General features: G+C 38.8%; 1 protein-coding gene across 7 annotated transcripts in view; it reads left to right on the forward strand.

Annotated features, from left to right (window-relative positions):
* The window catches only part of lama2 (laminin, alpha 2), a 129,230-nt gene that overhangs the window by 108,687 nt on the left and 5,109 nt on the right, over nt 1–15,434 (forward strand). For 3 of the 7 annotated variants that reach the window (XM_026341336.1, XM_026341338.1, XM_026341342.1), the window contains 14 exons: nt 46–170; nt 394–556; nt 880–1,024; nt 1,145–1,283; nt 1,646–1,657; nt 2,256–2,376; nt 4,136–4,291; nt 4,596–4,649; nt 7,385–7,536; nt 7,635–7,811; nt 9,289–9,469; nt 11,784–11,870; nt 14,801–14,913; nt 15,134–15,227. In XM_026341336.1, the coding sequence (XP_026197121.1) occupies nt 46–170; nt 394–556; nt 880–1,024; nt 1,145–1,283; nt 1,646–1,657; nt 2,256–2,376; nt 4,136–4,291; nt 4,596–4,649; nt 7,385–7,536; nt 7,635–7,811; nt 9,289–9,469; nt 11,784–11,870; nt 14,801–14,913; nt 15,134–15,227 (1,719 nt within the window). The remainder of the gene's footprint in view (nt 1–45; nt 171–393; nt 557–879; nt 1,025–1,144; nt 1,284–1,645; nt 1,658–2,255; nt 2,377–4,135; nt 4,292–4,595; nt 4,650–7,384; nt 7,537–7,634; nt 7,812–9,288; nt 9,470–11,783; nt 11,871–14,800; nt 14,914–15,133; nt 15,228–15,434) is intronic. The other 4 variants (XM_026341339.1, XM_026341340.1, XM_026341343.1 and 1 more) reach the window with 2 other exon arrangements.

The raw sequence follows: 15,434 nt of genomic DNA on the forward strand, positions 1-15,434 counted from the left end.
CAAACACGTTGTTTCTCATTATTGTTCTGTACCTGTGTCTTTTAGAAAGCTGACGTCGTAAGAACAACAACGTTCACAGGCTGCATGGGGGAGACTTTCTTGGATGGTAAACCCATTGGACTGTGGAACTACAGAGAGAGACAGGGAGACTGTAAGGGATGTGTTGTCAGGTTGGCAAAATTAGTTATATACTTGTTCCCTATTGTTAATGTTGGCTGCTATGAAATCATGCATTTTTATTTTTGGTTTACCTACGCTGTATTCTATTAGACACCACTTTATTTCTCACTATTAAAAAAACTCTGTTCAATTATTTTTCTTTTGGATCTTGGTGTTTTAAATTGTTAGTTTTTTCTTTTGTATTAATGTGGACCATCTCTTGCTACTTTAAAGCCCCCAGCGTTCAGATGGTGAAGGGACGGTACAGCTGGACGGTGAAGGCTATGCTGCGGTGGGTCGACCCACAAGGTGGAATCCCAACATTTCCACTGTCACCTTTAAATTCCGCACGTTCTCCTCCGACGCACTGCTCATGTACTTGGCCACGGAAGATATGGTATGTATGCATGAAGCCTAAAGGTTAATCCAGAGGTGTAATATTCGTCATGATTTAGAAATGTTAAGTAATATGACACAAGTTTGATAAGTGAAAGTTTAAAATGACAAACTAATGCTTGTGTAATGAGGTAATCTTACAATCTATAAATAAGTGTTTTCAAAGTTGAATACTTTAATACTGATTTGGTGCAAACTTTGATTACCAACTACATCGTAGGAAATCTAGTCCACTCTTAATTGATAATTATCATATAATGACTAATGTTTTCAACATTTTAAATCCCTCTCACCAAATCTTTTCTTCCTTTATTTTCTCTGTAGAAGGACTTTATGTCCCTGGAGCTGTCAGAGGGAAAGGTAAAGGTGAACTTTGACCTTGGGTCAGGAGTTGGCAGTGCCATATCAGCTAACCGCCACAATGATGGACGATGGAAATCCCTCACCATGTCGCGGAACAAAAAGCAAGGTACAGAGAAAGATAAAAACTAATTTTGAGAGTTTTAAATGGCCTTGATGTTAGATTGGAGTAAAACACAACATAAATCTTCACGTTGTCTTATTTATGTATTTTTAATTCATTCCAAAGCCACGGTGACTGTTGTGGACATTGACAGTAGTGCGGAGGAGAAGATGGTGGCCACATCTCAAGGTTCAGCTACTGGTCTGAACCTCAAAGAAAATCAGAAAATCTATTTTGGAGGCCTCCCAACGATTGGAAACTACAGGTACACACACACTGCTGTACATCTTTTATATACAAATTTATTTTAAAGACACTGTAAAATGTTCTTTATGACTAAGATTGTTTTAATTATTGTGAAGAATCTTTATTAAATTATTTTGTAATGTAACATTTATTTTTAATGGCACTAAACTTCAAAATTAGGCTGCTGATTCTATTTTTGGAGTGTTTTAGAGATTAGATTAAAATAACTGGGTCTCTTCACTATAAAATATTATTCTTTTCACCTCTAGTAATCTGTGTTTAAAATATCTTTCTACCAATATGTCGAGCAGAAAAAATCTAACTTGTTTAAATGGGTTGTTTGTGGAGTGTGCTAATGCTAATCATGTTTTGTCTTAACAGCATGGCAGCCAGGTAAATCAATGAATAAATATATCTCCATATATATGAATATATACATCTCCTATAATCAGAAGTACAGTAGACTTTACTTCGACTCTCCCTCTGCATGAGGCCACCCATGCTGAAAATGCTGTATAGCCCACAGTGCTTTGTTTGAATCTTGGCCGGACATTGCAGCCTTCTGCTTCTCCACTGTATACTTTATTAATCTGAATTTGACGTTTGCCTATTTAACAATATTTTTTTTTTAGCACTGCTAGTGACACATTTTGTTTAGGTTTAATGAAACAGCACTAATTTACAGAAAATACATTCAGTGTAAACACATTCAGTGCATCATTATCAGAAGACAAATTGAGTTTTCTTTTGAATACTACTGCTACTTGAACAACACCGGGCATTAACATTTGATAATTATAACAAATTTAAATTTATTATGGAGACTATGGACAAACGGCATATTCTGATTATTCTTGGTGACATCCACACATCATTCTTTACTTTGTTTCACTGCTGCAGTAATTAAGCATTTATTTTAATAATGCTACTCTGCTGGATATTTTCTTCTTTTAGTACGCTATTTACTGAATTTATCCTGTTTATTTTGCAGGTCAGAGGTCATCCTAAAGCGCTATGCAGGCTGTCTTCGGGATATTGAAGTCTCCAGAACGCCATACAACCTCCTCAGTAGTTCAGATTATACTGGGGTCACTAAAGGATGTAATGTAGAGGTAAGGTTGTCCACTTAGCTGTAGACCTTAACGGTAAGTCTACATATTTAGACTGATGATTGTAAAATATATTTAATATTTCTCCTTAGTTTAAAGTTTGGTGTAATTAGTCAAGCATATCACATATGTAAAGTGCAAATTGATGTATTTACATAATACAGACATGGTGAAATCCATAATGCGGCCGTATGTTTGTCTGCTTATTTTATATGTATCTCTTTAAGAGATATATCATGTGCAGGAACACAATTGTAGGGTAACTCAGACATAAGATACAATAAAGTCTAACATCTAAATTCCCCTCAAAAAGTCAGTTAAAGACAATTTTGCTTGTTTTTGTTGTATACTGAAGATATTTTGAAAGATAAACGGATGAATATGAGACAAAGGTTGAGAATTTTCACTTTTATTTCCCTTTTAGATATAGTTAACAACATCAAGCATAGGATCACCCACATTTTAAGTGTGCAAGATCCAGAACTTTCGTTATTGATTGTCCAAACAATACATAGTGTAGTTCAGTGACGACTCTTGGTTTTAGTTTTGGGTTCTGAAAACTAATTTGTTGTCAAAAAGAGAAAATTACCAATAAAAAAAGAGAGAGTTGTAACTGTGAATCTCAGAAAGAAGAGAAAGTTGCACAAACCTTGAACATAGCCAAACGAGACTTTGGAGTGTTGGAGAAAAAGAAAGAACCCGATGATGTAGTGAGGCGCATACATATAGTAGAATGGGTCAGCCAAGGAGAATAACAGCAGGTGATGACAAAAAGCATTCAATTCAAACCTCTCATCAGCAGAACGATTCAGAAAGCCAAAGTTCCAATGCCTTTCCATCTTATCTGAATGCTATTAATTTAAATCAACAGGAAATAAAAACTGAAATTCTAGTGTTTTGACTGATAAACACAAATATCTTCTTTTCGGTTGTTTACAGCAGACACAAATTAATTAGCCTTGCTATTCCAATATGTTCTATGTTCTACTTTTTTTCTGTCTTTCCTCTTTTGAGTTCCAATATGTCATTTACTTACTAGTTTTATTCAGGAAATAAAAGTGGCTTTCTGCAAAACATAGAATAGAAAGAGAAAGGTCAGAAGGGCAATGGCAAACTGTCTTTTTTATTATTGTCCCCTTTCTCCACAAACTATGGATAAATGTATCAGTCAATACAGCGCTCATGTATATCTAATCATATACATATACATTCTACAATCGCTTTTTTAAGGCCATGTCATTCATGCAAGTTATGCAAACACGCTTGCCTTGAATGGCTTTGAATTTTCAAGGCGCTCTCTATGATTTGTGTGCACTTGTGTTATTCATGCATACAAAGACATAGCCATGCTCACATGAAGGATTAAAAAGGCGTAGGGTTGAGTGTGTGTGAAGTGAAGGTCTTTTTATTGTTGTTATCTGTCCTTCCTTCACCAAACATTCTGTGCTACAAAGCTCAGAGTTTGGAGTATGTGTCTGTGCTTGTGTGTTGGTGTGGATATGTAAGTATTTCCACTTTGCAGCCACAGTCAAAGTAATAAGAAGTGGATAGCGGCACATTTTATAGGTTTTGTAAAAGCATGCCTCTAAAAGTTGCCTGCTTTATGAGTAAAACCTTGACTTGACTAAAGCTTCAGTAAAAAGTTAATCTGGCCACATACACTTGGATTTTTACTTTTCATCTGTATGTTCTGTAAAACTTTAGAACCAACATTTATACTTGAATACATATAAACTGCAACTGTTTCGTGTCTGTCTTGCAGAACCTGTATACAGTCAGTTTCTCAAAGCCGGGATACATGGAGTTGGGCGGCCTATCTCTGGGGGTCGACACAGAGATCAGCCTGTCGTTCAGCACTCTAGCCGACACCGGCACCATATTACTGGCAGTAGGCGGCGCTTCACCAAACAGACAGCAGGTTCGGTTTAACCTCATTGTTCACATGCATTCACTTCCTTTTAGTACATATTGTAAAGAAACTATAGTCCTCACTGTATGTTGTATTTTTATTTTATGGCATATGAGAAAAGGGCATGGTTGTGATCTAAGTAGTGAAAGTTTTTTAACATCTGTAATGTTAATATCAGACCTCTTGTACAAAGAGCGTTTTTATACTTTGGCTCTCATTAAATAAAAATTGAGGTTACCTAGATAGATTTTACTATACGTGAAATAAAATGTTATCAATTTATCCTTTTTTTCTGACGAACAAAAATCCATAGGACCGGAACTCAAACCCTGCCGGCTCCAAGAGAAGACGGAGACAGTCGGGAGAGGTGGGTTCAATTTACACTAATGTCCGCCCAGGTCTTGTTTACACAAGTACATGTTGTTATATTTGTTGGGCTAATTGGATTGTCTTTTATCCAAAACGCTTAAATTAACAGATGCACAAAGACACATACACATTGTGGCTGTTGATCCATTATATAAACCTACAGATTTAGGCAGATACACACACACACACATGCAAACCAGCATTTTAATGAGATTTAGGTTTGTTGTCATCTGGATAGATTAGATTATCATATGCCTAAAAACACTCACTTCCTGTTCCTGTACTGATATAGCACTCTTTCATCCTAACAACTGTTAAATAATCATTTTATCTCTGCTGGAAACACCCATGTCAGAATCAGTTTATTCATCTATTGGCCATATATGTGTGTGCGCTTACAAGGAATTTGTCTCTGGAGTGTTTGGTGTGTGTATGTGTGCATATTTGGAAACAAATGTCTGTGTGAGTGTATTAGTGTTTCCATTTTTGTGTATGTGTTTTAATACAATGTCATGAAGACATAAATGCCAATGCATTGAGTGTGTGTGGGTGTGTGTGTGAGATGGAGAGAGAGGACAGAGGGTTACCTCTAGCTTATCCATCATCACTGGTTGTTGGGCGCATAAATCTATTTTTACTAACTGTGCTGGCAGGGGTGTGTGTGTGTGTGTGTGTGTGTGTGTGTGTGTGTGTGTGTGTGTGTAGGTAGGTGCGTGTGTGTGTGGAAAGGTTAAACGAGGTTAAAAACACCATCAACTCAACTTGGCCCTGACTAATGGATGTTTTAGAGAGGGACAAAGACAGAGGGAAGGGGGTGGGAGACAAAGGATGGAAGGATAGAAGAGGGAGAAGAGCCAGATTTTTAGAGGTGAAAAGAAAAGCATAGAAGGGAAGGAGTCGATCTGAAAAGAGGAGAATAAATATGAGAGGAGAGGAGGATGAAAAGCGGAAATGATATGGAAAAAATGCAAGAGCTGCTGAAGAGAGGAGAACAGATGGGCACAGAGGAGAGAGGAAAAGAAAAGTTTGAGGAGAGAAAGAAACTTGGTGCAGCATAAGAGAATAATAGAAAAAAACGAGTGTCGCACAATATATAGGAGGGAAAGAGGAAGCCAAAAGGAGAGAGGGAGGACAGAGAATAAAAATGACGTTCATCACATGGTTGTAAGAACTGTTTACATCTGAGGCCGAAACCACAAATTTCTGGAGAATTTCTCGTCATAAAATATCACAGCTTTGCTGATCCAGGAGCAGCGCTGAGAAGATTTAAGTTTGAAATCCTGTGCCCCCTCAAAACCACCTCTTGGTTCTTCTGAAAAGATAGAAAGATGAAAAGATTTAGGATTGTTTAGTAGCAACGTAGGAGCTTATAACTTGTAGGAAAAGGGAAACACGGAGCAGGAGTTTAGATTTACTGTTGCACCTTAGCCATTGTTTCCTAGTGAAAGTTGACTTTGAAGTTGACCATTTTCATTTTAGTTTGTGTTTTAACCTGCTTCACATTCAGCCTGAGACCACAACAGACACAAAGCAACAAAGTAGTATTTGTGTCCATGTGTTTGCTTTGTGTGAGTATAGTACAGATGCTATGCTTTTTCTTGTGAATATGATTGAATGCGTGTTTGCTGCACAGTCACATTTGGTCTCAGTCTCCAAATGTCTGCATGTGCATGCGTGCGTCTGTGTGCGTTTCCTCCAGTATATATACATATATGTGCACGTGAGTACATATGTGATAGCCGGCCTTTGTGTGACATGTGTCTGCGTCTGTGCACCAGTGTGTACGTCGCGTGCGTGACTTTGTATTTTCGCTGTGCGCGAGGCAGCACAGCGAGAGGCATGTTGTAGCTACATCTCAGTTCAATTTGTCCCCGACCTCAAATTGAAATTCCATTTTCAGGTGGTAAATTGTCTCCCACTTCGCCCTCTGGCACACAGTGAATTAAAATTCAAATTAGCCTGACCCTGCACCACTGCTCTCTAGCACCTCTCTGTCTGTCTCTCTCCTCCCATCTCTCTCTCTCACTCGCTGTTTTGCTCTCTGCCCTCTCATCTCTTCCCCCTATTATCCTCTCCTCTCTGTTCCTCTCATCTCTTGTTATCCTTTCCTCCCTGCTCCCCACTGCTCTCCTACGCCTGTCATCCCCCTCAACCCCACACCCCCAATTTCAGTCTCTATAGCCCCTCATCGCCCCCTATTCATTTACTTTTTCCCCTTTGCTTTGCTCTGCTCTTTAATCTCTCCTACAGCATGTTTGTCTTTTCTTCTCTCTTCACTTTTTAGGTTTTCTGCCTCTCTCCTTTATCTTCATGTTTTCTAACAAATACTGAACAAGTTGGGCATAACATTTTTATTGTATGATCATCTTATCCAACTAAAAAGCTGTAACATTACAATCTGTATTTTGTAAAATGAAGCAGGTAGTACTATGTCAACTTTGTTTTATTTTTAGACAGTCTGTAGCTCTGACAAAACATGCACAAGCTACTAGCTACTTCTAGACATTTACTCCAGTGCTAAAAGAAAGGTACCACTGGAGGTTGTTTTTTAGGAAGCAGCTTTTATGGGATGTTTTTATGGGCAGGTTCATTTCTGATTTAATATTTCTGCTTACTTCTGAGCTTATATATTTTGATCATACAGTTCCTTTTCCATTCTATCTTCTATACCCTGAAAAGATGTTTACATGTACAGATTTCCTCAGCTAATACAGTTTATCTCCAATTCCACAGCCTTACCTCTCCGTCATGCTGAACAAAGGCTCTCTGGAGGTCCTTGTGTTTACCGGCAGTCACAGTCCACGTCGTGTCATCAGACGGCCTGAGCAAGGCATACTGAATGATGGGAGGGAGCACTCGCTGCGCATAGAGAGACAAGCTGGCAGGTTGGTGTGTTAGTGGATTTCTCTTCCGTCAGTTATTTATTTTTTTGTAACTACAATCTATTTAGTACTCTTTGTGTGTTTGCCTCTGTGTGCACTAGATCCTTTGCAGTTCAGGTTGATGAGGAGGCCAAAAGGCAGGCGGCGCTTCCCAATGACCAGCCAATCAACTTGCAGCGGATCTTCCTTGGTGGTATTCCTGCAGAAGTAGAGCAGTTGTCCAGCAGAGCCAACGTCCCCTTCCAGGGATGTATATGGAACCTCATGATCAATGCAGTGTACGTGAAACTCACAGAAATGTTTGAAAATTCAATTCTTGAATTTGAAATCTTGTTATAGAGACCTAACTGGAGCAGTGGACGTCTAAATGCATGTTCTGGAGCTGCTGCATTGTGTTTCTACTTTATTGGACCAGAGTAGGACTAAGACTTTTGTTTTAGCACTTGACAGAAGACTGTATTGAAGTACTGTTATATATAAAGTATAAAGCTGTAGAGGACATTTCAAAGTGATTTTTTTTTAAACCGTAATAATAAGTTTTACTTTGGTCTGTATCCTTCTTGTCAAATTACATCCTAACCAGTATTGTAGTATTGTGTGACCCTCACCACTGTCTCTACAGTAGTGAGGGTCTACTTATTTTTCATCATCAGCTACAGTACTGCAATCTGATCTGATCAAAAAAAAAAAAAAAAAACATTGGTTAGTGTTTTTGTTTTTGATCCATCAACTGTGTAATGCGGTACAGACACCACAAGATGAATATCGGACAAAAGAACAGACTCAGTTTCAATTTTTCACAGATTCCACCATCTGGAAGCACTTAGACAAGAAAAACTGACCAATTCTCTCAATTTCTTTTACAGTGCATTTGTATCCTTACGCAAACCGATGAGCTCTACATCGTTCTGTTAAAGCATAGTTAATATGATTCCAGGAGACAATGTTGATGGTGTTTATGTTAATAAAGCCAGTGTCTCTTTCTGGCTGACCAACAGTAATTGACCTGTCCAACATCATAAACATGTTCATAACTCAAATTACACTCCTCATATATTTGTGTGTTTATGTTTGTGTCTGTCTTTTTGCTCTCTCACCCGTGTCACCACAAAGCTGTAACTTCCTCTTGATACACGTCAGTGAGCTTTCATACAGTGGGCCTCTGTGTATGTGTGTTTGATGATGTTCAGATGACGCATTTGCCATGATGAAACCTTATTTGTATCATGGTGAAACATGGTGAAAATGTGTTTGCTAAATCTGAAACATTTTCTTGGATGAGTAGGGTGATTACCACTCATGTCTGTGCCGGAGTGGAGCTGGGATTTGGAGGTTGATTAGCTTTCCCCAGCTAACCTAGCTTTCTACAAAGTTAAAAAATAAACTTGCCAGCACCTCTAAAGCTTTCTAATTAACACATTGAATTTTCTGTGTGTTGTAACTATTTCTTGGGAAACAGCCTGGTGCAGCGAAGACTTGCCAGGTCACTAGTGTTGCTGCACACAAGTACTGAGTGGATGCATAAACTAGAAATAGAAATGGCTATAGCACAAACTAAATCTAAAACACAGACGTGAGAGTAATGGTGATGTTTTCAACTAACTCCCTGCAACAAATTGAAAAATCACATTCCCAAAAATGCCATTGTTTAAATTGTCTTCTTTAAATGTTAAATGTTCTGTTTGAATATGAGTCAGTTGTATCTTCTAAGAATTTTTAATCTAATTTCCGATCTATCTCTCATGTATCTCTCAGTCCCTCAGATTTCTCCCAGCCAGTGTCCTTTGAGAATGCTGAAATTGGCCAGTGCCCCAACCTCGCACCACCACCACCTCCACCTCCTCTGCCGGACGAAAAGGAGCCCGAAAAGGAGTCAAAGCCAGTCAGTCCATCACTGACCCCAGCCCCTGTGTCACCACCTCCAGAGCCTCCTGCTGTAAGTTGACATGCAGTTACACTACTAAACATTCATCAAAATAACTTTCAACATTAATATTTATATTTATATATATTTATATATATTTAAAATATTAACGGTCATCTTACATCAAAGGTCATTTACTGTTTTTGTAATGTAAAAAAACTGTAATTGTAATTTAAATCTGTTAGCAGCTGTGCAAATTAATGCATACACACACAGCGTATATTGTATGCACACTAGATGCATATAGAGACACACCTGTGAGAAGAATCTTATCCATTTACAAAAATTCAGACACACTCTACTATATTATTTTTCTTGTTTTTATACACACACAAACACACACCTATTTCTTGCAGATGAAAAGCCGCCGTGGCCTTGCCATGTTAGCTTAGCGCTTCATCACACAGCAGTTGTACAGCCCATTAACTCTTCTTTATAGTCACTTTAGCCTTGAGCCACTAAACTCCACCTCTGGCAGCCTGTCATACAGTGCAGAGCCACTGTGCTACGCTAGGCTAACTGTGCATGTCATTTATGCTTTATGAGCCCACAGGAGCCAAAACACTCTCAACTAACATTCAGCCACTATGCTAAGAAGCTTGGCAGGCGATGAGTCTTTCATTTGCCACCCTTAGTATTGGGATAGGCAAGATTTAGTAATTTCATAGATTGAATACATGTATTAGAGCTGTTACAGCAGCCATAGGTTATTGGTTACCCAGTTACCTGCTAAACTACTCTTCTAAAAGGACATTGATGAAGAAGCACAGAAGCAAAGAGCTCCATTATGCCATCCTGGCTATAACTCTGTAATATTTTGCTTTATGAGCTGTAAAATGAGCTGTTTTATGATATAGACGACATGCTGTCCTAGAGTGTTGACTGTGGTTGAAGGCCCCTATTTCAGACCTTTTTTCTCAGGTGTTGTGAATAGCTTTGACGCATCAAACAGCTTTCTTTTACAACATACAACAAATTACAGTGTATAAGCAAATATCTCACCAGACCTGGAAGGAAAAAAGAAGAAATTTTAAAAAGATGTAAGTCTTCAAAGGACATGACCTTTATTTCACCAACAGTGGAGATTATAGAGAACCAGAGTCCCTTCAGGGTAGGCTTCTGTTCCTCTCGCCTCTATTACAAAGTGTATTTTCGTATAGAGTATGTCTTTCTTTGATCTTTATGAAAGGTTGAAACATGATACTGGGTTATTCTGATGCTATTCTAAGAAACTTGGGTTGCCTTTATTCAATTCAGACTCCTTTTATTTTCAACAAAGCATCACATTTACAGTTTTATTCCTGTTTATATGTGTACAGTCTGTCAATTGTATGTGTGTTTAAATAGTTTAGATATTTATTATTGTATCTTCCGTTTTCATATGCTTTAAAATGTAATATGAAATAAAATTCATGCAAAATTGGCCTGGCTATATAGTAACAAATGGAGATAGCTTTTGTGGCAGCTGTGGCCCAACCCACTTTGATTTACTATTATTGGAACCAATTAAACATTCACTACATTTTAAGTTCTATTTTTAAAGGGTTGTAATGACAGAGCTCTGCACTCAGGTTACAACATACATATTTCATCAACGGCAAAAGGATATTGATGTAATCATGAGTTGAATCACAGCTGACAGTAAACAACTGTCACAGCATGTGCTTGAATAAAGAGGCTTCTTTATCTCCCACTGTTCTGTCACAACATATTTTGTTCTTCTGATTGTTGAGAGAATTGTGAGTATTAATTTGGAGGTTGAAGAAGCTCCACAAAGGGCATCTCGTAGGCTCCAACGAACCTCTGAAAAATAAGATTGACTTTGTTTTTTAAGAGTGTAATACTTGCCTTTTTTTGCTTGCTGGTCTGATTGATGATAGCACGACTACTGCCTCTAATTAGCTTTTTAAATCACAGCTCTCTAATTTCCCTCAGTTTCTCTGAAATGTGACATTAACAAAGTATAACAGGGTAGATTCTCATCCTCAAGTACTTAATTTAAAACGTGGAAACAGACTGACGCTTTTTTTTCTGTCATAGTGTCAGTGAAATCTATCATAGTTGAAGTGTAACGAGGAAAAAGAATAATTCCTTATTAAACACTGTTCATTGTTTTAATTATGTGGGAATTTATGGTTGGAAACGGTGATTTAAATGTTTCTTTTATTACTTCATTAACCTCTTTGACCGCTCATCTTCTTTACATGACTGTCTGCTTGTATTTGACGTGGAGAGCTGTGTGCTTGTCATAAACAATATAAACCATTCTGGCTCTGTTGCTGCCATTAATCCCCTTCCTTCCACTTTCCTGACTGCTGACCTGCAGGAGGCCACGCCCCCTGCCCCACCTGCTGTGACACCCACTGCTGCTCCTGCCCCACCCACTGCTAAACAGGAAACCAGTGCCGACTTGGTATACACACACAGACACACACATTGAAAGTTCAACTGAGTGACACTCGAGTATGGATTCATGATCAGCTTCTGCCCTATCAGACTTTAGCCTTCTTTATTTACCTTTAAGTCTTTTATTCAATTTTTCATAAATTATGATCATTTCAAAGTAGAAACAGGCTGTAAACATGGACATATTACAGACTTTTACTGAAAGTTGTTTAGCAAACAGGTAGTTATTTACACATCCAGCAGATACTGAATAATATTAGCATTAATTTGCAACCCTGTTTCTTGCCACCTTTAGAAAATACTTGCCCTTCGTCTACCTTTATTTTAAGGACTAATGTGCCCTTTATTAGCTACTTATTTTATAATGTTATCATTAGTTAATTTTAACCTTAGAAAAATACAACATATAGTGAGTTTTTTTTTCTTTCCCAATTAAGGCATGCATACCCTCCATTTCTTAGTGTGCTCCTTTTCCTAGTTTAGTCGGCTGAGCAAAGCTTTTTCACTGTACTTCACTATTGTCCAGTTGCTGGCTACTGGGCCTCTCAGTGCAATGATCAGGTCATGGCCACTGACCAGTTCTACTTGAGCTTGAGGGTTAAGTGCTCTGACCAAAAGCTCTTGACGTTTGTTATTATCAGAAGAGAAAAACCTGCTTATTTGGTCCTCTATGGTGAGGTGTTGTAATAGCACATCCACCTACTGAATCCCATTATAGCTACAGTGTTTTTTCTATTTGTTTAATTCATGAAATATGGCCCATGGTGCCCAGACATTTGCATATATCGCCACCTTTTAAGGTCATTTTAAAATTTTTACATACACTGCCTATCACAGTGATGGTATAGAGAACCCAGAGACTGCCCATAGTAGATGTTGGTGCCATTACAAAGCTGCATTTACATAATTAGCTGCCTTGGGCCTTATTAGTTTTATAGTATTTCAGGACTCAAGTTCGAAACACTGCTGAGTAATAATAGTGACCAGTTACATATATTTAAGGAATATTGCCTACTCTTTAAATGGGTCATGAGCTGAGCAGTTAAGCATTTGCAGCTAAAGCTAATTACTACCAGAGGCCAAAAGAAAAGCTTCTCTGAAAACTACAGTACAATAAGCAGAGCATGGACTTTTTAACTCTTGAGTGTTAGACACTTTAAAGGGGCACACACACACACACACACACACTTATACAAAATCCTGACTAAATTGCTTCAGATTCTTTTGCCGCGACCTCTAACCAAAGACTAGCCACTCTGAATGGAAGACTGTCCTCCTATTGTTAACTTAATGGAAAGATGCAGAGCGGATGAGAGAAAGGGAGGGAAGAAGAGGTGGATGAAAGAGAATAGGAGATGGAGAGGGGAGAGAGAAAAGGTGCAGCCATGGAGGAAGAGTCTTTCTGAAGAGAGCAGCTCTTGCCTTTTGTTGGCTTAATGGAAAGATGGAGGAAAAAAAATCAGGAGAAGAATGAAAGGAGAGGGAAGGAAAGGGCTTCTGAGAAAGTGACGTCTCCCTTTTGTTGAGGGAGAAAAAGAGAAAAAAGAGGGAGGTTGAGGAGGAGGAGCGGATATGAGGACAGAGCACGATAAGAGGTGAGTGTCAGCTGTAACAAAGCAAGGTCACGGTGTGGGGAATGTCTTCACTTGAAAGCGAACAAGAGAGGAGACGAGATTAAGACGCATACACATACACAGACAGTCTGTGTGTCATCTAAGATCCTCTCCCTCCCTAACTTTGTCTCACATTCACTCAGGAGGTTTGGCAAAGACGCTTTGTTACTTAATAGGTGATACTGTATATTCAAAAGAAGAGATGAAGGAAGGAAGAGAGTGTAGGTAGTGCCCGTGGTAACAGTGAATATGGTGAAGGAGAGCGAAGAGATGCGAGAACAAAAGAGAAGTAAAAGGAAGGACACCTCCTTCAGGTGGTGGTGGTAGGAGGAGGAGGAGATATGAAGAAGATGGTGTGGAGTGAGGTGAAGTGACGAAGCATGCAGGAGAGACGATAAGAGGAAAAGGATGATAGGGGAAGGGGGATAAAAAGTCAGAGCAAGAAAGAGGAAGGGAGTGAAGCTTATAAAAAGAAGCAAAAGTGTTTTTAAAAAAGAAAGAATGAGACGTTAAAGAAAGAAGAGAAGAAAGTGACATGAATTGATGTAGGAGAAAAATGTGAAAGGTAAAAAGAAAACAAGATGTGAAAGTAGAGGAAGCAGGAGGAGAGTGAAGAAAGTTAAGTTGAAAGATTGAAGGAAATGTAAAGAGAAACTGGAGAAAGGGGGCAGTTATAGGCAGAGGAAGAAACGTAGACGGTGGGCAATTAAGGTTAGGAAGAGGAAGTAGAGAAAAATGAGGGGGAGAAAGTAGGATCTGAGGATAAAGAGCTGAGCTGACGGGAGGAGAACGGAAGAATAGTTGAAACAAGACGGTAAAGAAAGAGGAGCTGTTGGAAGAATTCAGAGAAGTTGAGGTAATATTAGAGAGAAGGGACCAGGACAGAGAAGAGACGCAGACATTAGAGAATAAAACTAAGATGAGAGGAAAGGAAAGTAGCAGCAGATGGGTAGACAGGAGGGGGACATGAAATGAGAGAAAAGATGAAGGCTTGGACATGGAGAAGAAAATATAAGGACGAGGGGGGGGGGGAAGAAACTAGTTGGATGGCTACAGAAGTACAGCACTGACACCTTGTGGGGAATGACTGAACTGCATTGTGAGAAGAGCAAGGGCACAGTAGTTTGCACAAAATACTCTTCAGTTCAGCTCACCCATGGTGACTGACCAATCCTTCAGGTCCCTGCAGATCAGAGGCAGACGCCCCATTAGTGTGACTGGCATCTGTTCTGGCCAGTTGTTCAGTTGCCTCTTGACATGAGGCAATAGGAGCTGGTTGGTGAAACACTGTCAGCGTAACTGACAAGTTATGTCTAATTTCCAGGATTCATGTGCATCAGCTGTTGCCCCGACAGCGCTCGAGAAGGCCTATCAGTTTGGACTGACCCGTAACAGCCACATGAGCTTCGCCTTTGATGACGCCAAAGTCAGAGAGAGGTTCGTATTGATAATAATAATTGTTAATTAATAGAGGGTTAAATGCATTCGTTGGTAGAAAAATGTTCAATAACTTTGTACGCAAATTCTATTTAGAGAAAAGTGTAAAACTTCACAAAGACATACTGCATACTTTATTTATTGTGCATGTAGACTGTGCGTTACTGCAGTAATCAAATATTGTTTTATATTCTAATACTTGTTTCTATCTGTGTTTCAGGCTATTATTGGAGTTTGACCTGAGAACGAAGGAGGACTCAGGTCTTGTTCTCTACATGGCAAGAATAAACCACGCAGACTTTGTTTCCATACAGGTACACATTCTTTTTGTTCTTTAATACAGTTCATCAGATTTCCTAGAAAAATCCAATCAAATCGCCAGAAGTAAAATGCATTTGAACTTTAAACTGCATTATAAAGAAACAGAACAATGAGAATATGAACGTTTTCATGGTAAGGAGCTTTGTTTGAATGTGTTATATTCCCCTTCATCCCACCTCTGTCTTTTCTATTTACTGACG

Source organism: Anabas testudineus, chromosome 24, assembly GCF_900324465.2.
Source record: "Anabas testudineus chromosome 24, fAnaTes1.2, whole genome shotgun sequence".
Lineage (NCBI taxonomy): Eukaryota > Metazoa > Chordata > Actinopteri > Anabantiformes > Anabantidae > Anabas > Anabas testudineus.